The sequence below is a fragment of the Idiotropiscis lumnitzeri genome, unplaced genomic scaffold (assembly GCF_059441095.1).
Source record: "Idiotropiscis lumnitzeri isolate Australia: NSW breed Sydney's pygmy pipehorse unplaced genomic scaffold, RoL_Ilum_1.0 HiC_scaffold_173, whole genome shotgun sequence".
Classification (NCBI taxonomy): Eukaryota; Metazoa; Chordata; class Actinopteri; order Syngnathiformes; family Syngnathidae; genus Idiotropiscis; species Idiotropiscis lumnitzeri.
Genome location: NW_028283711.1, coordinates 74,954 through 101,011, shown reverse-complemented (window position 1 = coordinate 101,011; position 26,058 = coordinate 74,954). Strand labels below are relative to the sequence as shown.

Genomic DNA, 26,058 nt, shown 5'->3' with positions numbered 1-26,058 from the left:
TGAGTGGGAACGGATCTCAAGGTGGGTCAAACTAACCCAAGCAGTGGATCGGTCAGTTTTTTAAATTTATTAATTTTTTAATTTTATGTATTTATTTATTATTTAATACAAGGACTTCGGCTCACTACCAGTGGGCGGGACCAAAGAATTTGGGTTTCCTTTGAGCTAGGAGGCAGTCAAAGGCAGTCCAATCCCCTGCAACATAAAGCGCCTAGCTCTGGGGACATGGAATGTCATTTCTCTGGTAGGGAATGAACCCGAGCTGGTGTGTGACTAGACCAGTGGTTCTCAATTATTTCCTGTCATGCCCCCCCTACCAAGAAGAAAACAATTCGCACCCCCCCCCACCACAATTTATTTTACATTTCGTACTAATGTACATGTTCTTTGCATTTTAATGTTAGATTGTCAATAAAATATCTTACCTTGACAAAGCTAAATTGATAAAAAAAATATATCATTTTGAGAACGACTATTGTGAGGATCTCGAAACTCAGTACTCTGTGGTGCTAATATTGATGAGATGATAAATATTTACTATACGTTTTTGTTTTTTAACTTTAAGAAATCAAACAGTTATTAATACGTACATAATATAGAAAAGACAAAAAGAGCAAGGGGGATTTTAAACAAAAATTCTTCATAAAGCAACAGTTTTAATAATATACGTTTTTTTTTGTTTACAATACGTTTGACGTCGAACCTCTTTGTCGTGATGACGTCAGCCACTTCCGTGGTCCAGCCTGAGAGCATCTACTAAATTGCTCACGTAGACGTCGTCTTATTTTGTTTCGATAACTAATGGTTGCAATGCAACATTTCTGTTCATAGCTGCTGGCTCTCCGCCCAAACGCGGTTCGAGTCAGACTTCTGTTAAAAGTCGAGCGTCCATCGAAGCAATTCATTTTAGCGATTAGCGCGCTTAGCGCCTCCTTGCTTGCCTCCTCATTTAGAACGCTACTTGTTTGCAGTGTTGTTTATTTGCCATCACGTTGCTTGTTGCTGCTGCTGTGCGCGGACTTACATATAGTTCCAATGAAGTCCGTTGTGCTGCGGCGCAAGATAGCTTGGCGCGGGGCATTTAAGGAGCGGCGAAAGAAATCACTTCACTTTTTTTTTAATCAGTGCTGCGTGACAGCGCGACCCTTTTTTTTTTTAATCAGTACTGCGTGACAGGGCGACACTTTTTTAAAACCAGTACTGCGTGAACTAGGGGCACAAACAGCTTTGACGAGCTCAAACTGGCGTTGTCTGAGATCGCCTTTTTCTGTCCCAAAACCATGCAAAAAAACATGTCCCCCAGGGTCCCACACGCCCCCCCTCAGCATCGCACCGCGCCCCCCCACTATTTGAGAATCAGACAGAGTCGGACTCGGCTCCAGACACAGTGTGTGCTCTGGTATCAGTCCTCTCAAGGGGTTTTGGACTCTGTTCCACTCTGGAGTTCCCCAATGTGATATTTCCAGGGCAGGTGTGGGTTTATTCCCCCTGGGTTGGTGCTTGTAAATTGGCGTTCATCCCAGTGGACGAGAGTGAAGCCTCCCTCCGCCTTCAGTTCGGGGGCGGGTCCTGAATGTTGTTTGTGCTGATCCACAAAATTTTTAATCATTGGACTTCTGTGACTGTCATGTCATGTTCAATGATCAATTTTGTGGTTATCGTATTTGCGACTGCATGTTTTGGACACTCGGGTGAAGAGAGGGACGGATCTTTCAACTGATCAACACCTGGTGGTGCGTTGACGATTGTGGGAGACGTCAGTCCAACCTGGCAAACCCGAATCTATTGTGAGGGTTTGCTGGGAACTTCTGACAGAATCCCCTGTCAGAAAGAGCTTCAACTCCCACCTACAGCAGAACTTTGAACATGTCCTGGAGGAATCGGGGGACATTGAGTCAGAGTGGACCATGATTCATGGGTCAATTGTTGAAGCATCCAATCTGAGCTGTGGTCGTGGTAGATGTCATTTCAGCAATTCCCAAACCCGCTGTTGGACCTCAGTGGAGCGGGATGCCGACAAGCTGGAGAAGGTGTCTTTCTGAGTGTATCCTGTGGGTGTCTGTAGACAGCTGACGGGTACCAGCTGGCCAAGCGAAATGCACCTGTGGCAGTCGCCGTAGCAAAAATTCAGGCTTGGGAGAAGTTTGCCGAACTCAAACAAAATGCTTCCAGGAATTCTGGTCCTTGTCGATAGACCGGTCGATCTATAATCTTACCCTCAGCTATGGTCACCAGATGTGGGTCGTGATCGAAAGAATGTGATCCTGGATATAAGCGGCCAAAATAAGTTTCCTCCACATATCCCTTTTAGATAGGGTGAGAAGCTTGGTCATCCAGGAGGGACTCAGAGACGATCTGCTCCTCCTCTAACTTGAGAGGCGCCAGATGAGGAGCCTCGGGCAGTTGTTTAGGATTTCTCCGGGACGCCTCCTTGGTGAGGCATCCCGTACTTGTCTCACTGGCAGGGGGCCCGAGGAATTTCTCTGCTAACACCTTTGAATCCCCCGAAAGAGTTTGAAGAAGTAGCTGGGAAGAGGGAAGTCTGGGCTTCCCCGTTAAAGATGTTGCCACCATGAACCATCCCAGGATAAGTGGTAGAAAATGGATGAATGGATGGATTAATAGTTTAAACCACAAACATTATTGACTGAAATTTTCCATTTTATTGGATTTTTTTTATCTACCCAGTAATGTAACATTGACATTAAAAACTTATTTTTCTATGGAGTCCAGAACAAGCGGTAAGGAAAGGCAGCTTAATTTATGAAGCACATTTCATTCGCAAGGCACAATGTGCTTCACACAAGCAAAGACACATCACAAACGCATTTACAAACACCACAGTGAATGAATTCAGATTGAAGACAGCTGTACTGTAGGGATGATTCTTATTTTCATATTTATTTCTACTGCATAGTATTTCTGTTTTTTGTGTTAACATGAGTTTCTTGATGCAAAAGGTTTGGATGCCCCTGCTGTACTATTTTGTATGGTGGGGTAGGCATAAGCTTGTTCTTCAGCTTTCATTACCATGTAGTGAATATTGTATGTAAATGTCAATGTAATCTTTTTTAAAAAACCAACATCCTTTGGTACCTGTATACTTCTTTTGAGTTATTCCTTGCCCTCCAGGGGGTTAAGATCAGGGGATGTGGATTGTGGGCATGTGAAGCCCTTTGAGACTTTGTGAGCTTAAGGGCTATACAAATGAATTTGACTTGATTTGACATACTAATCACATTGTGCAGTTTATCACTTTCAGCAGGAACATGTTTCGTAAGGCTCCTTTTACTTTGTTGGTAGCATTGTACTCCATGTTGACAGCTCTTAGACCATCATCTAGATGAGCTCAAGGTTCACATTTCAATCACATCTTCAACCATGACTTTGCCATCTTGAGTTAGGTAGATCGCTTCCTGTTGCAGCCATTTTGCTCAAGGTGAACCCACAATGCATGAAAACCTAAATTATTGTGTGTGCTGTAGCCATCTTGCGCAAGGTGTCCCCGCATTGTATTAAGAACTGATTTTTTTGTGTGTGTAAGCGTGTGTTTTGTGTGTGGGTGCAGTACCATTTTCGGCCACTAGGAGCAGCATAGAGCAAACACAGTTATACACAAAAATGTTGGTTTTTGTGCATCTTGGGGCTACCTTTGAAAATTTGACAGGACACTTCTTAGGTCATTTTATGACTAAATCAATGGTTAAATTCGTGGGGACCAGGTTTTGGCTCCCCACGCTATGATTGTGCTGTCAGATACTGGTCCTCACAATAGTGCAAAGACAAACACCCACACACACACGCACCCCCCCCCCACACACACACCCCTTCTTGCATTTGTTACCTTCTTAAGACCACCCATAAAATGCCTACTTTCCAGGACCACCCTTTCTAGACATCACAGGAACAAATGAAAGGCATCCTTGAACTTGGAAAAAAATCTATTTTAATTGTATCACAATATAACATTAGATTTTGCCTTTTTAAGACTACCCATAAAATGCCTACCTTTTTAAGACCACCCCAAAAAAAATGCCTACCTTTTTAAGACCACCCCCCCAAAAAATGCCTACCTTTTTAAGACCACCTTTTTTAGACATCATAGGAACAAATGAGACATCCCCGAATTAATATATATATAGATAGATAGATAAATAGATATATATTTATTAACAGTGTCACAATATTACCTAAGAATATAACCTTTAAAACCCCCAAATAAATACCTACCTTTTTTGGACAACACTTCCTTGGCATCACCAGAATTAAATACATCTCTCAACTTGGGTGTGGACAATGTATTTTAACAGTACCACATTTGGCAAATGTTAAATAAACCCTGACATGAACAAGCATTTTGCTTCCTTCAACAGCAAAAGCAAACGTTTGCTGCTCAAGTTGCAAATGTTAGCCGCGCAGTGAGGGGCTTAAAGCTCAATTCTCTTTAAAGTAAGCCATATGTTGGATCTAAATTAAACTAAATTAACTATCCTATTGATGTCGACGGTATGATGACACTTACACCTGTTTTTTTAAAATAAGTTACAAAAGAGCAACCACTAAATAAAAGAATAATATAATATGAATAATAAAAATAATAAATGAAGTAAATAGATCAAATTTGAGACAAGTCTGCAGTTTCTCCTACCGACTTATTATGTCATCAAAGGATGTCATTTATTATACGTAATAAATATATACATTATACAGTGTGTGCAGCACATTATACAGCGAGAAAGTAGTGGTGACCTGTGTCTATAGCCTCTGATCAGAAACAATCCTGTTGTGGACATAGAATTTAACGGCCTTCCAGTCCCTCTCAGCAAGGGCTCCCGGGGAAGCTGCGATGCATCTCTCGCAGTCTGCTTTTCCCGGGGTCTTACCCGTGCGTATTGTCAGGTTTAAAACGGCCCTGACGCCTTTTTTACACTGGGAATTATTTAAATAATGATGGCTGAATGTCCAAAGTCAATCAAGCAAAGTTTTATTTTCCAATTTGCGAGTTGGTGAGAGAGAGAGAGCCGGAGGCCGAACAGGCCTGTTCGGCCTCCCACACTCCCTTCATCTGACCCCCTCCTCTGACTCTCCTCCGGACATAAAGAGACAAAGAGGGGGGCTGTCTTCTGGAATTCTAGCAGACAGGCAGGAAACAACCAATCACAACAGACAGTTTAAAACTTCAGCTCGAAGATTCAGAAACTTGAAACCGAATGTGTGTGTGTGTGTGTGGCTGTGCTCATGTGTGCTAAATGAGTGTCTGTGTGTATACAATTATTAGTGATACAAATAGTGTATGAAACATGATTATGAATACACAAAATTGGTGACATATCCTAACATTCCCCCCTGTTGTGAATTCAAAATCATGGCCCTACGGCTTTAGGACAGATCATCATTATGAAATCATACAACAGTGGAGAGGCGAAAAACCCTCAGTAGGGACAAAAATTCCTCTCCTCTCTTCCGACGTGGAACGAGATCTTCATCATTTGATGACCATCAGGGAATAAAACATATAAAAATACATTTCAATGTGCCTAGTGAAAAATAACAAAACTGTCTCCACGCAGAGCTTGTCCCTGGGGTGACTTGATGCAGGCCCCTTGCCTCGCTGTAGGAGGAGACAGCCGTCTTTACCTCCCGGATCTTCGTGTGTGGTGTATATGTATGCACGTGTGGGGCTTGAGCGACAAGTCCATATTCTTTTTACGTTTCAGTGTCCAGTTCGAGTTCGTCATTGTCCAGTTTGAGTTTGTCATACTCAACATCAATCAGATTGTAATGTTACTTTTGGGTAACAAACATGCAATTAATCATCATTTTTGTCAGAAAAATAATGTAACAAAAACAGTCTACACATAACAAAAATGAAAACCATAATTATCCCGATATATTGTCTTTCAAATTCTTCATAGTGGTCATAACATCAATAATTGTTTCATTTTTAAAACTTTAAATGCAATTATGTTCTTCAATCAAGGCTAAAATTTCTTTATGTACGTCATTAATTTCCAAACCATATCTAATCTTTTTATTCTGTGGCTTCAACATTCGTATCTGTGGCTGGTGGTGTGGTTCTGATGTGCGTGTGGTCCGAGATTGTGACTCGGGGAGGGATTCGCGTTGCTAGGCCTTTAGCTGGAAACCGGTGAAGTTTGTACTGCAACTGGTGGATCCAGCTGCCACGCCCCGCGACCTTTGCTGCGTCGGGGTCACCGCCATCATCTGGCGAGGGCCATCTCAGCATTCACTTCCCCCCAACGAAGTCGTTTCAACACCTTGAAGAAGAGTTGGTCTCCCACACGGACGTAATTTCTGTAAATCAGAACAACACTTGACCAGTATTGGCGTCTTTTGGATCTTTTTCGGTCAAACATATTTTTCGTTGGTGGTTCTGATGAACCTGAGAGTCTATAGGGGATAGTGTCCTTCCTTCGGCTGGCATTGTCCTCATTGCTGTGATTGAAACACAGTCTGGCCATTGTCTCCTTTTTTTTTTTTTTTCATTAGTGCGTTCCACAAGTCCTGCAGACTGTATGCACAGTGACGCTTTGAGTCCATTTTTTAACAACTGTCCCACTTGTTACAACATCATTCACAAAATGCATAATTTTCACTTCAAATCACTTCTTGAAATTCCAAATGTCAGGATAATTTGATTACACAACACTTTTCCCAATCGTTTTTAGCATCAGCATGTGTTGATGGAAACAACTTAATCCATTTTGAAAACATTTTAATTATAACCAAACAATATTGCAACCCAAACAACTAACACTTTGTCTAAAAAAAAAGTTTTTTGTTGAAAAGTCTATATGTGGGAACAATTTCATATCATACTTCCCCCTGTTGACACACGACTATCTGCACGTGTGTCAATCATCTTATTCCTCTAATCAATGAATTAGGCAGCCAGGATTTGCCATCTGCCAATTTGCTGATCCTGTCCTCAGCAATGTTTGCACCTTTGTTCTCACATGTGCATGTTCAATTAGTGGTGCCTTTTTCCCTGGCCTGAGATCAACTTGTCAAGTTGATTTACTGTGTGTGTGGGGGGGTGCGTGGGTGTGTGTGTGTGTGTGTGTGTGTGTTTTCATTAAACCTCTTGTGCTTTGTTGACTCTGGGGTTATGGCTTGGCTCCAGCCTTTATTCAATCGTAATCGTGTCATTTTCTGTTCAGAGAATTTTTTTTTTTTTTTATTTACAAATACTTACTTAGGCGTGCTTTATGCGCAACTTTTCTTTTATCTTTTGTGATTTTTAAAGCACCCGTTCGCCCAAAATCAACAGAACACAAGAACATTTTATCTTGACTGTGAGTTCCCATTGTAACCATACAGCTCATAGAAAATGGGAAACCCCAAATTTTAATTAGCTCACAACCGCCTACGCTCTTCCTGCTTATCCTAACAATTTCTCTTTTACAAGTTATCTGTTGGTATCACACTACTAATACTCCCATCGCATAAAAGTCAGCGTGATTTCTTCCTACAACCTTGGTTCTCAGACACTTTCTTATCAGTCTGGAATGTGCACCTGGTCTTCATGTCTTACACGCCTGAATCAGTGCAAAACATCATGCTGTTTGTCCTGAACATACAGAATTTAGTATCCCTTGAAACAAAATTTCCATTCGCAATCCCCAAAACAAAAATGTTCCTCCAGTCGGGAGGAAAAAATGTCAAAAAGTCAAGTCCTGGGTTTGCTGAAAATTTGGACGGCTCCACAGTCGTGTGGCGCCTTCTAAATGGTGCGTGGAAAAAGAATGACGCTGGGCTTAAATGCATCGCACCTTATTAATGTAATGTTACAATTAAATCGCCGTGCAATGTGAATGTCGTGTGATGGAATGTCATTTTTTCATTCCTTAAAGCAGCAGTGAAAGCTCCTGATCACACTCTTAAGTGGTTCTCTGCCACGAAATCCAAATTGTTGTGACTAATATGCAAATGGATTCACTTTCCTGTGTTTCTGCAGCAACACAAGTCCATGAAGCCATTTTTTGCAGTCACTGTTTGCCCAAATGGCTTATAATAATAATTTGGTAGTGCATTAAGATGCTTTGTAAATACAATCTTGCAGTGTATCTCCACAAGTTCCAACATACACAACCCATTTTATGGCCATGATACTGTTGTTTTAAACTCACCCCAAGCCTGTTGGGCTCTTTCTCTGCCGCATAAATTACAGCCCTGAGAGACTTTGGGCTCCAACTTTATCTATGAAAGGTCAGGGACTTAATGGAGGTCATGAAAGTCCCAAGGAAAGTGTTTACACAAAAGTGGTCTGGCAAAGTTTTATTACTATTTTTCTTCCCGCTTATCACTGACAATGCGTCCTTTTAAAGTTTTGACTTTTGGTTAAATTCGCCCTTGCTTATTGATTCTGATATTAAAGTCCAATTGTCAGTGTATCACGGCTTAATAAGCAAAACGCATGTTGATGTAGAAGTCCTTCTACACACACTTTTTATGTTAGTTTTTTTTCCTTTCGCCATGTGATCCTCTGTTGCTTCTCTCTTCGTCCTGAAAAGTTATTGTTTATCACAAGACTCTCTGCTTCCTTCTTTTTTTTTAAATGTTTTCTCTTTTTCTTCCTTCTGCTCAACACGTTCAAGCTTTTTGTGCATAATTTAGAATCTTCTTTTCCATTTTACAAGTTGGCCAATTTAAATTAGGTTGTTTTATTTGAAAAGCCTGTAATTCTCTTTTTCCCTTTTCACATAATCACAAATTTCTTATCACAGAATGAACATGTTAATTCTATTTTATTTTTTATTTTTTTTCCTCTAATCTTGACTCATTTCACTTTGACCAATTCTACCTTAAAGTGGACAAGTACACATTAATGTTATCTGTAATTTCTAATTTCTTCTCTGCTTTAATGAAAATTATAGCCCTTGCCAAATTTTTCCTGTATCATTTATATTTCTGCATTTCATTGCATCTCTGGCCTACTTTAATATAAACATGATCAACTGGAATATGAAATCTAAAATATTTATTTCTTCAATTCACCAAAAAGCAAAATCTAATTTCTATCCTCCTTCTCTCACTGAACTCTCTCTCTTCCTCCTCCTCACAGGAGCCTCTCCACAGTCTGCTCCTAATTTCCAAATTCACTGTAGTTTTTCCACAACCACTCAAACCTACCAATGTCTCGAATCAAAATTTAAAAAATCAAGAAACACCTATGTTTTTGCAAAAATTCCTCATGTTCACTTTCAAAAGCTTCATCCAATTGTTAAAATTTCATAACACCTACTTCTCCCTTTCTGAAGGAGACGCAAGTATACAATTAAGTAAAAACCATCATCAAAATGATATATCTTGTCTATTGAATCATGTAAGTATAAATTGTCTCATCACTAAACTTTTTCTGTAAATTAATCACATCCCCACAACTTGGGCTCTCATTATTCTGTCAAAATAAAACTAATTTCAATTCATGCAACCAACTCAGTGGCCTTCTGGGTCCCTCAACCACACAGGTTCTAATTCTGTTACTCTGTTCCATTTTTCCACTTGCACATCTGACTATGGCCCCTTTCTCACTTGCCCTATCATTTGAAATTGATTTATTATAAGCAATCCTATCTGCACCAATGTCACATAAAAAGGGTAATTGGTGTCCCATTACCAATACGGTTATTTCAACTCAATCATTTAATCAAAAGCCAATATCTTTTGTAAATTTAGGAAAACCTCTTCATTTAAAAACTTAGTCATGCTGAAGGCTGCTTCTTCTCAAGGCAATTTCTTGCTATCTGGCCTTCTTTTAGTGTGGTCTTCCTGTGTGGTTGACGGCAGTTTCTGGCAAAGTGTCCTGATCTGCCACAATTGTAACAAATATCATCTCCGGTGGGAAGGCGTCCTTGTCTCAGCCTCTTCCACCTTGATAAAAGACATTCTGACCTTTATTTTGATAAAAAGTGTCTATAGACCTCTGTTTCTTTTTATTTTCTATCTTCTCAGCATGGAGGGCGTGATTTACATACTCCTCCAGGGTACCTGTTGGCAGGCAAATGTTATGTTTATTTACCCACTTATGAATTTCCTCTCTTGATCCTGCATGTAAAGCATTCTTCAACTGCTGTTGAAATGCCCCATCCACATCACCATCTTCCTGCAGCCCGCTGTGGTTTTGAAACACAGCTGTCATTCTCACTTTGTATTGCCTAAATGTCTCATCTTTTCTGTTTCTTGTCACCCTCTTCTCTTTTTAAGGCTACCCTCATCCAATATTCTGTTTCCTCAAAGCCATTTGTCTTCATCTTTTTGTGGTCTTTCTTTGTCTTTGCTATGATTGATTTCTGCAATGCGGCTATTTTTCGTGTTTTTAACTGACCATTAAAACCATGTTCAGTTATCCATGCGTCTAATTACTGAATTTTATCAAGATCCTGTTTTTTCGATGAACTTCCTTATCTTCACTCATCTTTTTAAACCAGCCTAGGCGTCTGGGTTCAATTTCTTTATTTTTCAGAAAACGCACATCAGGCTATTTCTCTCTTTTCTTTTAAGCCTATCCCGTTGTATAAGTTATTTTATTTAATTTCAAATTTAAATGAATTAATCTCCTTAAATCATCTTCTTTATTAACTTCTTTTGTAAATTTGGGAATTATTTTTCTCAATAAGATCTCGTCACTCATAAGTAGCCTTTTGTTGGTTACTAATCCTTGATTCCATTTTATCTCTACTTCATCAATCCTTTTAGCATAATTCCAGCCACTTTTATCACTCTCCCTGACATTTAGACACACAGACAGACACACAGACATATACACGGGCCCACAAAACGACACACACAGTTCTCAACACTGAACAACTACAAACAACAATAACATGTTAGTATAACAGCAACACAATCCATCTTTATCTTTTGCCCATAATAAGTCCTTTAATTCAACTAATATCTCTCATAATTATGTATGTGCAGCCCTATAGGGCCAATGCAGCCTCTGCCACAAATGCACACTGCCACTTATACACGCAGCACATTGAGGTGAGCGCTTTATTGGTTTATCTGTCTTTTTTGGGGGTTTCTCAGGATACAGGGGGCAGTTGCAACCCCCCTCCCCCTTCTTTACCTTCTTAAGATGCCCTTTATTAGTCCCACAATGGGGAAATTCGAGATTCGAACCCAGGCCTCCTGGGGAGACTGGGTCCTGAACGCGGCGCCTTAGACCACTCGGCCATCCTGGCAGCCAACAACTTTCTCTGTCATTCTCAAATACTGGTCCTGTTTATTACCCTTACTGCAGTACATGGGATAAAATACCAAATGGTATTTGTAATCCCCAATCACACCATTCATTCATTTTGCAAACAGTTTTTCCGCAAACATCCACAAGCAAAACGATCATTCCACATCTGACGTTGTGTGTGTGTGGGGTTTTTTTTTTTTTTCTTCAGCTTCTCTGCAAATTCTTCTCTCACTACCCTGAAACCTGATCCTTCAGGCTTGCCCCAGCCAGACCTCTTCTTTTGCTGTTGTCTGTTCTGCTACTTCTCCAAACCCACACACACACACACGCACGCACGCACGCACACACATTCTCACTGACTCAAACTTGTTCCTTTGTTCACACACACACACAGCTGCACAGCCCCCAAAACACTTCAAATAAAAACCACCGAAAATAATGCCTTATTATTCCCTGAATTTCAATGTGAAATTGTGAGTAAGACCTTCTCCTGATTGCCACTCTTTTCCATTGTCGACACCGGAGGGAACCTTTTAATTTTCGCGGAAGCTTTGTCTCCCTTCTCTAGGCGGATCAATCTCTAAAATTTGCTCAGTTTATGGCCAAATTCGCTACCATCGACGCCGAGGAACAAATCAATTTGTTCACCGTGCTATCCGTGTCTAAAATTTGCTCAGTTTCAACGAGTTATGGTCAATTCGCTACCGATGAGTTATGGCCTAATTCGCTACCGATTATTTTTACATAACTCCTTGGACTAGCACGATGCAGTTTTTGTTACCGTACTGACTAAACGGTCGAGGCCCGGCCTCTGCGCGCGCTGTCTTACCCACATAAATCACCCCTTACGAATTGTGTTAATATTTTAAATTTTAAAATGGTGGCACAAAATAATTTGAAAAACAATACCTGATTTCCTCTGGATCAGCCTTGTCCTATCGGCAACCGGCATCCGGGCGGTGCGCCGTCGCAGGAACTTGGAGGCCTCGCTTTCTCAATGTTGAAGCGCTGACGTCAGATTCGATGGCGTCCAAAAGATCCAACGACGACGCCCGTCCGAGTGCGGCTGCCCGCATTCTCCACCAAATAAATGTCAGGTTTAAAACGGCCCTGACGCCTTTTTTACACTGGGAATTATTTAAATAATGATGGCTGAATGTCCAAAGTCAATCAAGCAAAGTTTTATTTTCCAATTTGCGAGTTGGTGAGAGAGAGAGAGCCGGAGGCCGAACAGGCCTGTTCGGCCTCCCACACTCCCTTCATCTGACCCCCTCCTCTGACTCTCCTCCGGACATAAAGAGACAAAGAGGGGGGCTGTCTTCTGGAATTCTAGCAGACAGGCAGGAAACAACCAATCACAACAGACAGTTTAAAACTTCAGCTCGAAGATTCAGAAACTTGAAACCGAATGTGTGTGTGTGTGTGTGGCTGTGCTCATGTGTGCTAAATGAGTGTCTGTGTGTATACAATTATTAGTGATACAAATAGTGTATGAAACATGATTATGAATACACAAAATTGGTGACATATCCTAACAGTATAAAGTCCATCAAAGAGTGTTCAACAGCCTTAACCTCTTCAGTTGACCACTTTCGTTTGGGTCGATTCGTACCTTGAAAAGAGAGTAAAAACACTTAAAGCACAGATACTTTGGAAATTAAAGACATTCTTGACTTTCCTCCCTGCCCAATAGGTGTAGTCTCTGTGCCTATTGTTTTCCAAGAACTTGGGTTGACCTGAATAGGTTGTCAGTGAATATAATCGGGGCTGCGACGATATTACAAAAAATATATATTTTATAATATATAAAATAAATACATCACAATACATTTATCCTTATTGATAGCTTCTTTTTGTTCTCAAACAAATCACAGCCGACACATTTGTTGTTGATGCTACCAGCAAAAGAGGATTCTGAATTAATCATTAAAAAAACAGACAAGGCATTCCATTTGGAAGGTGAGGAAAGGAAAGGAAAATTCACTTCATGTTAATTAGGTGTTGAACTGTTCACTTGTGCAGTACGATTTCATTTACATTTTTTGTTGTTGTCTTTTCCTACCACACCAGCTTTAGGCTATCATCTTATTTTTCTTCTTAAGTTCTTTTACTCAGATTAACTAGGTAACTACAAGAGGAGTTTACGTCAACTCAGGGTGATCTGCAGGTCATTGCCTGTGAATATTCTCATTCATGCAGGTCATTTTATTCTGAAGGCATTGAATCAATTGCAACTGGACTGTTCTGTTTGACTAGGTTCACATTGAAGAGAAATGCAACCCGGATTGGATGTTTTTTTTTTGCCCATATATGACCTGCATCTTGTTTTTTGTGATAGTCTGATTAAGATTTTTTTCAAATCCAACCTGGGTTGCTTTTATATGTGGTCCTATTGGATTTTTTGCAAAGCAACCACAATCTGAACAGCCGGCTCACATATGTACATCCTTGATTTTACTGATTCGCTTCACGCAGGCATAGACAACTGTTTGATTGTCCGTGAATCTGCAAAGTTGTAATGAGTCACGGTATTGGCTTTATATTTATCTTTAATTTAATTCCACTTGAAACAAAGCAAAAAGTGCACATTTGTCATAACTGTAGTCACCACATAAACGGCAATGACGTAACATTATCTTTAGGGGTGTCTCCATGAAACATCAGGAGGTTATTTTCACATCTTAACACTATTTGTAAGGCAAAGGCAATGCAATGAGTAACTATCCCTGCCGAGCAGAAGAGACTGGACGTAGTAACTTGTGTCTGGCATGAAAAGGGTAAATGAGCATTTTGTTTCCCTCTTGCTATTCAGTTACAGTGTCTAGAAACTTCTACAACAATAATTTAATTTACATGTACAAGGCACAGGAGACCTAAAAATGATAGGACATTCTTACCTCGTGATCCTCGCTTCTGTCCAAGTTGTCCACCTTTCTTATCCTGAGGTGGAGGTTCCTCTCCTGGAAAATATTCATGGGAAATAAAATCATTTACAATGCATCACTAGCCTATTGTCATATCATTAAGTGGTGAAAACAAGGCATGAGTTAATATTTTCATTCTGGTACAATTTATCCACCCATTGGGCAACACTACTTGAGTAACATTGCCCTAGCTCGTTGCAAGAGGGCTCTTTTTTGCGAGTCGCTTTTTTTTTTTTTTTAATTTTCAAGTCAAAATTCTCAATTTTCAGCTCAATATATTCATTGTTTGGTGAGCCAGTGACATAAATGTAAAAGTCAAAGCCATGTTTCACACACCTGAATGCTGTTCTTCTCCAGGTTGTTGTTTTTGTCGAAGAACTGAAGCTCCGCCTGGAAAACATTCATAGAAAATGACCTCGGAGAAAGAATGAGCCTCTGCAACTTTTGTAATTGTATGCCCATCCAGCGTCACTGTACAGAAACATTCATAAAACAAAGCAATAAAATTCATGTCGAAACACAGGACACATAAAACAAAATTCTAGCCACCAGAGCCTTGATTCTGTCCAAGCTGTTGCTTTGAAGCACCTTTTCCAGGATCCTCCCCTGGAAAATAGTAATCAGGAGCAAAATGATGTAGATAGCTTGTCTAGCCTACTGACACCTCATAGGCAGAGAAAACATGGCAGAAATTCTCAAGATATATTGGTTCCGTTTATCAGCCCATTGGGCATCACTAGATCAGGAACATTCACCACCTATCTGTTGGTGAAAGTTATACAGCAACATTACTGTTAATAGAGCTGACGGACATATTTGACTGACATATTAGTTAGCGACCATCAGGACACGTAATCAACATGCAAAATTCTTACCTGCTGAGCCTTGCTTCTGTGCAAGCCGCCTCTGTTTTGAAGCACATTTCTTCTTCTGATTAACCTGTTCCCCTCCTGGCAAACATTCAATTTGGCACTGATGTTATTTTTACATGCAAACCGACCGTCAATGAAACATAACTTTAATTTACAAAAAAAATTTCTTGTCTGGCACACAAATCAGAAGAATACCTGACATATCTGCTGCAGCACCAAGATCATCATCTTGAGATGAAGAGCTTTCTTGCATTATGTCAGTTTGGTCTTTATGGTGACAAACAAAGGCAGATTAAGTCAAATACCAGTGAATTTAAATTATAGAGGTGGAAAGGCATCTTATCCTTAGAATAATTTTCTTACCATTGGGGCAAATCACGATTTGATCCAGGCTTTTTCCCTTAAATTCTCCTAGTCTGCCCTGTTCACAGGCCATCAAGACCTTGCTTATCTTTGCCAATTGCAAAGTTCCTTCGGGGAGGCGATAAAATTTTCTGTGCACCCTGATGTCATGTCCTAGAAAGTCTGCCAAAAGATCTTGTTCAGTGTCATTGAGATTGAGTACTCTTGAAAGAGTGGCCACTTGTTTTCTCAGTTTAGTGGAAGACAGAGTTGCAGGACTTTGGGCCCCACAGTTTTTAGCCAACTCCCGGATACAGTCAGACCCACGAAGTCTTGTTCCAAACCCTGGTCTAGCAAACAAATACATATTTTCACCAACACCACATGAGCTTCGCTCCTCAACAAGTAGCTCGAGAGACTGCACCATAGCAGGAGTTAAGATAATAGGCACCTTCCTGCCGCGCTTCCCACGAATTTCTACACGCTCAAAATGTTGGCAAAGCTTTTTTTCCAGTCCAGTCAGGGCGTCTCCAACATCCTCATTAAATGTTGACTTATCCCGTGTGATAAATACTTCTAAGCTCATCTTCGAGACTTCACCTTCGCGCCTTCTGTTGAAAAAGATTATCTGTGCTAATATAACTTTAACAAGATTGCTCCAATTCCTTGAGTTTTTTTCGTACAATAATTGCTGGTGATATTGTTTTTGCTTGTCCGCCATGTGCATGTGCATTTTTTTGACATCCTCTGCTAATGGTATGAGCTTCGGTTTGTTCCACTTCTTCTCCTCCAGTGTGCGGTACGCAGCAGAAGAAATCATTTCGTTCCAGGTTAGACTGTACATACGCCTAAACTCTTCGACCACCTGCCTCTTTTCGTTGTTTTGTGTTGAGAGGGCTACAGCCTCCATAATGTCTGCAACCCTCTGGATGCTTTGCCCTAGCTTTGTAGCTAGTGTGGGTTTCTCAAATGTATTGATCTGATCATCAAAGCCAGCTACTAATTTCACAGCTCGAATTACATGTTCAAAGTGTTGTGGATTAATATAATCCTCCAGTGTTTTTAGAGGGGTCACTGTCCTTCCGAAAATCACAAGTCTCCCCAGTCCTCGCATAATTTGGCGGATGTTGTCGTGCTGGGAAGCAGTTTCACGGTGCTTGTTGTACATTTTTTCTCCGACTTTCATGATGTATTTATCACCTTTAATAGCAAGGGTTATTTCATCTTGAGTCATCTTATTCACTAGGGCCCATACTTTCGTGCTCACATCTTTAGGTGCTGGTTGAGCAGAAGCACACAGTGATTGTATTCTTGTTTTCCCCGGTAATGTTCTGCGAACACTTTGTGCAAGCACGCACCGTTTCGCATGCTTCCACATAGACTTGCGCTTGAAGTACCCAAAGCATGCAAAACAATGCTGATAGTCCTTTGGATTGCTCTTGCCTTCACTTTGTTGTCTACAAGCTACCAGTGTCCCTTCTCCTTTCGTGAGTGCATCAATGTTTTGTGCTCGATTTCCCTGCTTGCGAAGGAGATCCAGCAGATTTCTCCTTTCCTTCGACTTTTTGGGATATATCACTGCATTGGCAACTTCACTTTTATCCTTATGTTTCCGTTCCAAGTGTCGTGCAATTTTTGATTGTGGTTCCCTGCAGTAAAGGCAGTAGTTTTTCTTCTGGTGGTATTTTTTAGATCCATCTACTTTTGTAACATTAGCTACAACAGGAGAATCACACTTTTTATCAGACCGTGCCTTATGATAGGATGTTTTAAATCTAGTGTAAGTCTTTTTCTTTCTTCTTTCAAACATAGAGTCATCTGTGTCGTCTTCTACTCGAGAAATTTTGATTCTCTTGTCACTCTTTTTCTGTCTTTTTTTGGTCTTCAGTCTTGATTCACCTGAATTGTCTTCTTCACTCACACTTAAGCAACTCTTATCACGCTTTTGGGGTCTTATTTTGGTCTTCACTCTTAGACTTGAATATCTCTTGTCACTCTTGCGCCTTTTTTTTGTCTTCAGTCTTCCATCATTAGAATCTTCATCTTCACTCAAACTTGAGCATCTCTTGTCGCTCTTTTTGTGTCTTTTCTTAATTTTCAATCTTGATACCCCTAAATCCTCTTTGTTGCTAGAAAACAACGTCAGATTGTCGTGCGTCCCTGTTTTTAGCTGGGGTTCATAAGAGTCTTCTTCCCTGGAATGTATTTTTTCATCTCTGCTTTGTTCTGATGATTCGTCAGAATTGGCCTCTGATGATGCTGGTACATACTCATCCCCACTGCTGTCATTGGAAAGTGACACTTCAGAGTTGTCCTCCAGCATTCCTTTGGTCAACTACAACAGGACAGAGACATAAGAATCAAAACAGATGCAACTTCACATCACAAGTCTTCCCTAAAATAGAATAATTTATTAAGCTGACAATACAAAAAGGACAATACAAAACAAAATTTGACTCCTGTGACTTCCATTTAAATCTGACAATTACAAATACAAGCATGTTCTGAAGAACATAGGAGCTATACTTACAAATACACTCTCTTCTCGTGTTAAGGGCGGAACCACTATTTCATCCTGCAACTGCCAAAATTGTAAAGGGAATTATTAGAATTTTAGTTCAAGCATTTTGAAAGTATAACAGACAATACACCAGATGTTATTATATATACATAACAGGCTATGTTACAGCTTGCGCTGTTGTGAAACTATATAAAGTTGTATTGTATAATTTAACATTATAGTATTACTATTTAAAATTAATAATAATTAAATATAAATATGTAAAAACCTTTTGGGGCTCGTTAACTTGTGGAAGAGAAGATAAACCGCAATCAATGGGGGAAAAAAATGGATGGATGGGGAGATAAAGGGCTGAACGATTTATCGTTTTGGGACCGAAATCTCAGACAACGCAATATCGAGATCGTCAAAGCTGCGGTTTGCGTCACACATTCACGAAGCAGATCACAAAAAAAAAAAAAGAAAAAAAAAAAAAAAGAAACAAAAGCCTTGTGCTGTTGTCCGAAGCCCCGAAAGTTATTTCTTTCCCCCCTGCTTGAGTGCGCAGCGCCAAGCTATCTTGCGCCGCTGGACTATGGACTTTATTTGTACTATAAGAAAGTCCGTGCACAGCAGCAGCATCAAGCTGTATAATTACAAATAAACGACCGCTCTAACACGTAGCGTTTTCTCAGAGGCGGCAAACAAAAAGCAAAGTATAGCGTTAGTTGTACAGTCGACTTTTCACAGAAGTCTGGTTAGAAACGCGTTAGGGTGGAAAGCCGGCAGCAATTAACATAAATGTTATCTTGCAATCAGTACGTATCTAGGCATAGACACAATAAGATGACGGCTATAATAGCAATATAGCAGACGCTCTGCGACCGGAACACGTAAACGGATGACTTAATCATGACGAAGAGGTCCGATGTCAAACGTATAGTAAATATTTATAATCTCATCAATAATATTTGCACCATAGAGTATTGGGTTTTGAGATCTACACAATAATAGGTCTCAAATGTATATATTTTAAGCAATTTTGCTTTGCTAAAGGGACAATGATTTCATTGACATAATCTGACATTTATGTACAAAGAAAATGTACATTAGTACAAAATGTAAAACAATTTGGGCTTTAAAAAATACATTTCAAATACACAATTACACATAAATACAAAAATACAAATTTATAAAACTATTTTTTAAAAACTTGGAAAAAACGGCCCTGCTCACGAAATCTCTGAAGTGTCTTTGCATTATTACAGTAATAGCTTTTATTGTTTTTACTGGTATAATGGCATGCTCTGTAATGTCTGTAAATGTCACTGTACATTATGCAGAAAATCGCAATCGTAATATCTGTCAGAAAAATGACAAGTTTTTCCTAAAATCATTCAGCCCCAGACAGAGAGAGAGAGAGAGAGAGAGAGATGTAAATTAATGTTACACTTGTCCATAAACAATCAGTATAAAGAGATTATTATGCAAGTTAGCAAAGAAAAAGGCTCGCTGAATATTAAGGAATGTGAGTGTGTTGCTCAGCTGGACAAATGTAAGGTTTTCCCCATGTGTTGAAATTAAATTAGATTACATTACAAAAATAAGGTTGAAAGCCAATTGAGAGCCAAAGGCAAAGTAAGTAAGTCTGTCTTTTTCTCTGTTAAAACAAAAATTAAACCAAAACAGAATAACATGAAAAAAATGTTGCCGGGGAGACCTCATTAAAAAATTGTCATGTTTTAATTTCCACTTTCCATTTTAAGATCTCAAATATAACATATCCTACCTTTACGTTCTGTTCAACATGACAGCTATCCATTACATCAGCAACTGCAACGAAATCACATGAGAGAAGAGCATTAACCAGGTTCCTAATGAGCTAACAGCAGCCATGTGCCTTTATTATAAACTTTCACCTCACCATGAAAATTATTAGAGTTAGCGCATCCGAGACAATAAAAATACATAAAGCCATGATCAGCCATGCTAAGTACACGAAACATCTTTCACTGAAGATGCACAACTACTTGGAACAAAGGTCACTCAGTAAAAGGATAAGTTTGGCTCAATTCCATCTGTTACATTATTTTATTTGTTGTAGTTTTCTGTCAGATTCTCAAGGAATATGGTTGAGGTAATTCAAACATTGGAGAAAGCCCTTGCGCGATGAAGAACCCACTTGTGGTAAAAGCCATCAATAACAAGCTTCCTGAATTTGTGAAGAAAGCAAAGCTTGTCTTTATGGTCAATCGAAAAAATAGTGTCACGTAAGTCAATCATTTTGATTATTATCTTGCATTTCTGAATGAGCAATAGGATAACCTCAAGAGACTTGAGCATCTCAAAAGCACATAAAAGCTCTGACAAGATGGATAACAAACTAACACACACAAAAAATGCTGCGACTAAATCCATAAATGATTGTGTTGTTTGTGGAGATGAGAATCACAAACACCATGACAAGATCCTACTGAAAATGTTTAAGGTCTGAAGACATGCCCAAAAAGAAGGTATTGCGAAACGGAATGATGTATGTGCCTTGAGAGGCACGTCCATGGTGGTGGGTGTAAAGACCAGTACATGTGCAAGAATAAAGACTGTATGAAAATGGGCTCTTCAGATCGCCACTACCTCCTTGGCTCCAAAAGTGAAGCTAAGAAATATGAACGAGGGAAAAGCACCGCAGGGAAAAGACAGCGGAAATAAAAGTCAAACAGAGAAACAAGAAAGATTCTGAAGTGAACGTTTTCCAGCTATAGCAGAAAGATGCAAAAAGGCTGTAAAAAGGCCTGGAATAAGGAATTCCACAATGTCAAACTTGGTGGTTCTCAAAGAAAGTGGACTGCAAGAGAGTCCAGTCCTGATGATGTTGTTGAAAGTCCTGACTAATGCAGGACAAAATAAAGTTCCTCTTACGTGCGGGTAATTGTGACACAAATCTAACACCATACTGTAGATCAGGCATAACCAAATGGCGGACCTCGGTCCGGATGCGGACTGACTGATGGTTCGGACTGGACCCATGACCAATTTATGATAAATGTACACGAACAGAATTTTTTTTCAGGCTACATTCGCAAATGTGGTCGCTTCTATTACGGTAAATGCGTCACTGATTTGAGCCAATCAAATCTTTTGTTTCTGATCCACTGCCAAATGTGCAGCAGACATGAAGAGAGTGCTTGCTCAAAAGTTAGCAAGGTCGATGCGTGTTGTTTTAAAAATGAATGGACGGAGAAATTGATGTTCATTCTGGCTTCAGCCGGTTTAAAACCAGTGTGCGTCATTTGCTCCGAAACCGTCGCACCAACACGAAGTGCCACTACGAAACAAGGCACTGCTCTTTTGCTCAAAGTTGTCTGCTGAAGTCTGAGGAGAGAGCACGCAAAAACATCGAACTTTGAGTGCAGTCTTGCGGATTTTTACATTTTCCATTTTCGTTTACAGCCAGCGGCATGCAAACGAATGTTCACTAAAAGTATCATTCATGGATTTTGGGCAAACATTAAAAAAAAAAAAAAGTTCAGTCAGGGCAGTTGCGAAGGAGTGCTAAAATGCGGCTAACAAAAATTATTTAAAGGAAAACACAAAGACCAGGTATGTGAAATAATCAACCAAATTCTAAGCCTTCCCTTTTTTTAGGCGGACAACTCTTTGATTTCAGGAAAAAAACGGGAAAAGACATTAACTCAATGCTCAGCAGTTGATTTATTTCTGCAGGAGATATTTTCCTTTTTTTTATCTGCAAGTGTCGCCCTTAAATCCTTTAACCTGGAGCCGCTTACATTTTCTTGAATGTGAAATAAACCCCTTATATTTATTTGACTGGGAAATGTGTTTAATGGTAACATTGTTAAATATTTAGTATATAAGTGTGCTCTATTTAAAATTACTCTAAATATTAAAACTATATAAAAATGTGAACATAGGCTAGACCAGTGATTCTCAAATTGTGGGGCGCGCCCATGCTGAGGGGGGCACGTGGGACCCTGAGGATGCTTTTTTTCCGCCGTGGTATGGCTGAATGATGCATTGTTTTAGGACCGAAAAAGGCGATCTCAAACAACACGAGTTTGAGCCCTTTGACTCTAATTTTTGTCTTTTCTATATTATGTACATTTTAATAACTGTGTTTGGTTTGGTAAAAAAAAAAAAAAAAAAAAAAACTAAATATTTATCATCTCATCAATATTTGCACAACAGAGTACTGTATTTTGAACTCCTCACAATAATAGTCCTAAAATTTATATTTCTTATCAATTTAGCTTTGTTAAGGGATATTTTATTGACAATCTAACATCAACATACAAAGAACATGCACATTAGTACAAAATGTAAAAAAAAATTGGTGGGGGGGCGCGAATTGTTTTCTTCTTGGTAGGAGGGGCGTGACAGGATATAATTGAGAAGCACTGGGCTAGACAATAAGGGAAGTAGGACTTTGATTCGAACCTTTTGATTGGAAGAAATTTTAGTAGTGGGCCTCTGTGACTTTTAATTGAATACCCCTGCTGTAGATTCTGCCTACAGCACGGAGAATGCAGGGATCTGTGATTTATTCCTGATTTTGATTAATTGAACAGTTTATCAAACGCATTTTGTAGTGATATTGATTACTGGCCTATCCTGACACAAATTAGATTTACCCCACCACTAAGCCCCCACCACCCCTTCGTCCCCCAACTCACCTGCGCCGTCAAAAGTGTCACCACTGGAAAAGAAATCTGTGCCTTCCTCCTGTAAACAGTGACACAATCAAAGATCATCAGATCACAGAACTACTTTCACTTTACAGCCTCAGACATTTTAAGTGTTGCTTACCAGGAGTGTTAAACTCACTACACTTCACATATAGCATAATTTGTAGTAATATTTACTTGAAAAAAAACTTGTCAAGTTTTTCAAGTAAATATCACTCCCCAATATTTGCAGTGTATAGTTTTAACCCCTGGCTTACACAACCATTGGGCTATCATATTAATCAGTTTGGTCATTCAGTTTTAACAGACTAAAAATCAAATAATTTATTGTGTCATAATGTGGCTTTTACCAAAATATACCGTATCTCAATGAACAATATCTAGAGCACCTACGCGAAACAGGCCTATACTAAAAAAGTACAATGACGCATGTAAAAAAAAAAAAGTAAACCGCATGACAATGGAAGGAAGATGAACTAATCATCATCATCCATCATCATCCTGTCCTCTGCTTCTTTCTCTTTCGCACTCATCGTGCATTCTACTTTACACAGACTTTAGAAGCTTCATTATAACGTGTATTTCACAAAAACAATAAACCAAATTAATGGATTCAACTGTTTTACTCGACGCTGGCGCGTGTACAGGCCGCTTATTAACAAATAACTTAGCATTAAATATGCGGCAACCATCCTGGAGAAGTTCCACCACACTGACACAAAGTTAGCTCATTTTACATTGCTCGAACTCCCGTGTGAAAATTGAAGGCAAGTAAAAAGGGAATACAAAAATAAAACACTTACCATTTCTCTTGAATGCCCGGCAGCTTGAGCCCAATGTCCTGTACTCTCGATGCTTGTGGTTAGTCGAGCGAATTTGCCGATAAGCAGGTGAGCGGTCGAAAAGGGAGTGCTTGTTTTTAACACAGCACACACCACCGTAACAGCGAACGTAGTTATCAAGAGCAAAAAAGAGAAACTGGTTAAGATTTTTCAATCCATTATGCGGCCAAGAACTCATGATAACTTATATCTCGTCATGATATGTTTTTTCTTGAAACGACAAGTGATCGGTGAATGGGGAGGAGGGGGCAATTGTTCGACTTCGCACCAGTAACGGGAGAAAGATAGTACGTTTGGGGACCTCTCTGTTCCACACAAGCATACAAGTAAAAGAGACACACAAGCGGCTGTCCAGTTAAATCGCAGCCGCAACACGGCCACCAAATTAGTTATTAGTTATTTTTTGTACTACTACCTGAGCTTGCTTAGTTGTTTTACTTACTTTCTATTTGGTCTGTTTTAGACATCAGAAATGTAATTATGGTAAACACATACTTCAAATCAATTACCCCCCACGCCCATTTATTTTTCAATGCAAGTTACAGTACAGTAAAAGAATTTCTCAAACAGTTGAGGGAGTTCAAGAAGGAGTGAAAGTGCCAAAATTAATTAAACAAATACACCATGAAATGTTTAATTAAAATTATCAATAACAAATTCGATGTTTAATTTATTAATTAAATGTAGAATAAAATAAATAAATGTGTAAACCCGGTTAGTAAAATATGGGTGAATCAACGTTGCAATATGATTTATATATATATATAGAGAGATATATAGAGATAGATAGATAGATAGATAGATAGATAGATAGATAGATAGAAAGATAGATATAAATATATATATATAAATATATATATAAAAATATATATATAAATATATATCAGATCCAAGAGGAGCAGTGCAGTTTTCGTCCTGGCCTTGGAACAGTGGACCATCTCTACACTCTCTGCAGGGTGCATGGGAGTTCGCCCAACCAGTCTACATGTGTTTTGTGGACTTGGAGAAGGCGTTCGACCGTGTCCCACGGGGAGTTCTGTGGAGCGTGCTTCGGGAGTACGGGGTACAGAGCCCCTTGATACGGGCAGTTGGTTTCCTGTACCACCGATGTCAGAGTTTGGTCCGCATTGCCGGCAGTCAGTCGGATTCGTTTCCAGTGAGGGTTGGACTCTGCCAAGGCTGCCCTTTGTCACAGATTCTGTTCATAACTTTTATGGACAGAATTTCTAGGCGCAGTCGAGGCGATGAGGGGATCCGGTTTGGTGACCTGAGTATTTCATCGCTGCTTTTCGCAGATGATGTGGTACTGTTGGCTTCCTCAGGCCGTGATCTCCAACTCTCACTGGAGCGGTTCGCAGCCGAGTGTGAAGCAGTTGGGATGAAGATCAGCACCTCAAAATCTGAGACCATGGTTCTCAGCCGGAAAAGGGTGGAGTGTCCTCTCCAGGTCGGGGAGGAGATCCTGCCCCAAGTGGAGGAGTTTAAGTATCTTGGGGTCTTGTTCACGAGTGGGGGGAGGATGGAGCGGGAGATTGACAGGCGGATCGGTGCAGCCTCCGCTGTGATGCGGACGCTGTATCGGTCTGTCGTGGTGAAGAGGGAGCTGAGCCAAAAGGCGTGGCTCTCAATTTACCGGTCGATCTACGTTCCTACCCTCACCTATGGTCACGAGCTGTGGGTCGCGACGGAAAGAACAAGATCTCGGGAACAAGCGGCCGAAAAGAGTTTCCTCCGCAGGGTGTCTGGGCTCTCCCTTAGAGATAGGGTGAGAAGCTCGGCCATCCGGGAGGGACTCAGTGTCGAGCCGCTGCTCCTCCACGTAGAGAGGAGCCAGATGAGGTGGCTCGGGCATCTGTTTAAGATGCCTCCTGGACGCCTCCCTGGTGAGGTGTTCCGGGCATGTCCCACTGGCAGGAGGCCCAGAGGACGACCCAAGACACGCTGGAGAGACTACGTCTCCCGGCTGGCCTGGGAACGCCTGGGCATCCCTCCGGCAGAGCTGGAAGATGTGGCTGGGGAGCGGGAAGTCTGGGCTTCCCTGCTGAAGCTGCTGCCCCCGCGACCCGACCCCGGGTATATAGAGATATAGATCCGTTGGCACACCATTATGATGAAAATATGTTTGTTTTTAACTTGAAAAAGACAAGTCATTGGTGTAGGTGGGGGAGGGGCATAGTCCTTGTGAGGACCACTCTGAGTTTCACACACATGTAGAGGCCTGATTGAGGCACAAAAAGCTGCTGCCCAGTTACATTGTAGCTACTACACGGCCACCATTTTGTTCATGTTGTACGACTACCTGAACTTGCTCAGTTTACTTATTTTCTAATGTTTTGTTTTGTTATGATCAGTAATATAGTTACAATACTCCATACAGGTTCAAATGTACCCCCCCCCAATGTATTTTTTTCCATGCAAGTTAAAGTGGAGTAAAACAACTGTTCAACAATTGTTGTCTTATGTATTCCAAAGCTAATTATGCATTAGGGCCCAGAGAGAAAAGAAATGTCTCAAACACAGCAAGCGAAGTGGCTGAGTAACATCTCGCAGAACTCTATGGCCACAAGCTAGCTAGCAGAGGAGTCGGTTAACATCCTAAGGCAAACCCTGATTGGTGATATTCATGGAAGCGAATAATAAATTGTTTGCTGCTGTAATTGGGAATG

At 40.3% G+C, this 26,058-nt stretch overlaps 1 protein-coding gene across 4 annotated transcripts; it reads right to left on the bottom strand.

The window, feature by feature from the left end:
- Positions 1 to 4,967: 4,967 nt before the first annotated feature.
- LOC148314965 (uncharacterized) lies at positions 4,968 to 23,554 on the bottom strand. Of its 4 annotated transcripts, XM_088287575.1 has the most exons (8): positions 23,354 to 23,390; positions 22,539 to 22,587; positions 15,201 to 15,272; positions 15,009 to 15,083; positions 14,722 to 14,739; positions 14,470 to 14,523; positions 14,107 to 14,169; positions 12,747 to 12,821 (listed from the first exon to the last, which is right to left on the bottom strand). In XM_088287575.1, exons 3-8 carry the CDS (start codon positions 15,231 to 15,233, stop codon positions 12,759 to 12,761), a joined length of 306 nt encoding a protein of 101 aa, XP_088143701.1. In that variant the 5' UTR covers positions 15,234 to 15,272; positions 22,539 to 22,587; positions 23,354 to 23,390; the 3' UTR covers positions 12,747 to 12,758. The 4 variants fall into 4 exon arrangements, with proteins under 4 accessions (XP_088143702.1, XP_088143701.1, XP_088143700.1 ...); XM_088287574.1 differs by lacking the exons at positions 22,539 to 22,587; positions 23,354 to 23,390 and adding an exon at positions 15,369 to 17,367; XM_088287577.1 differs by lacking the exons at positions 14,722 to 14,739; positions 22,539 to 22,587; positions 23,354 to 23,390 and adding an exon at positions 15,369 to 17,367.
- Positions 23,555 to 26,058: the final 2,504 nt, after the last annotated feature.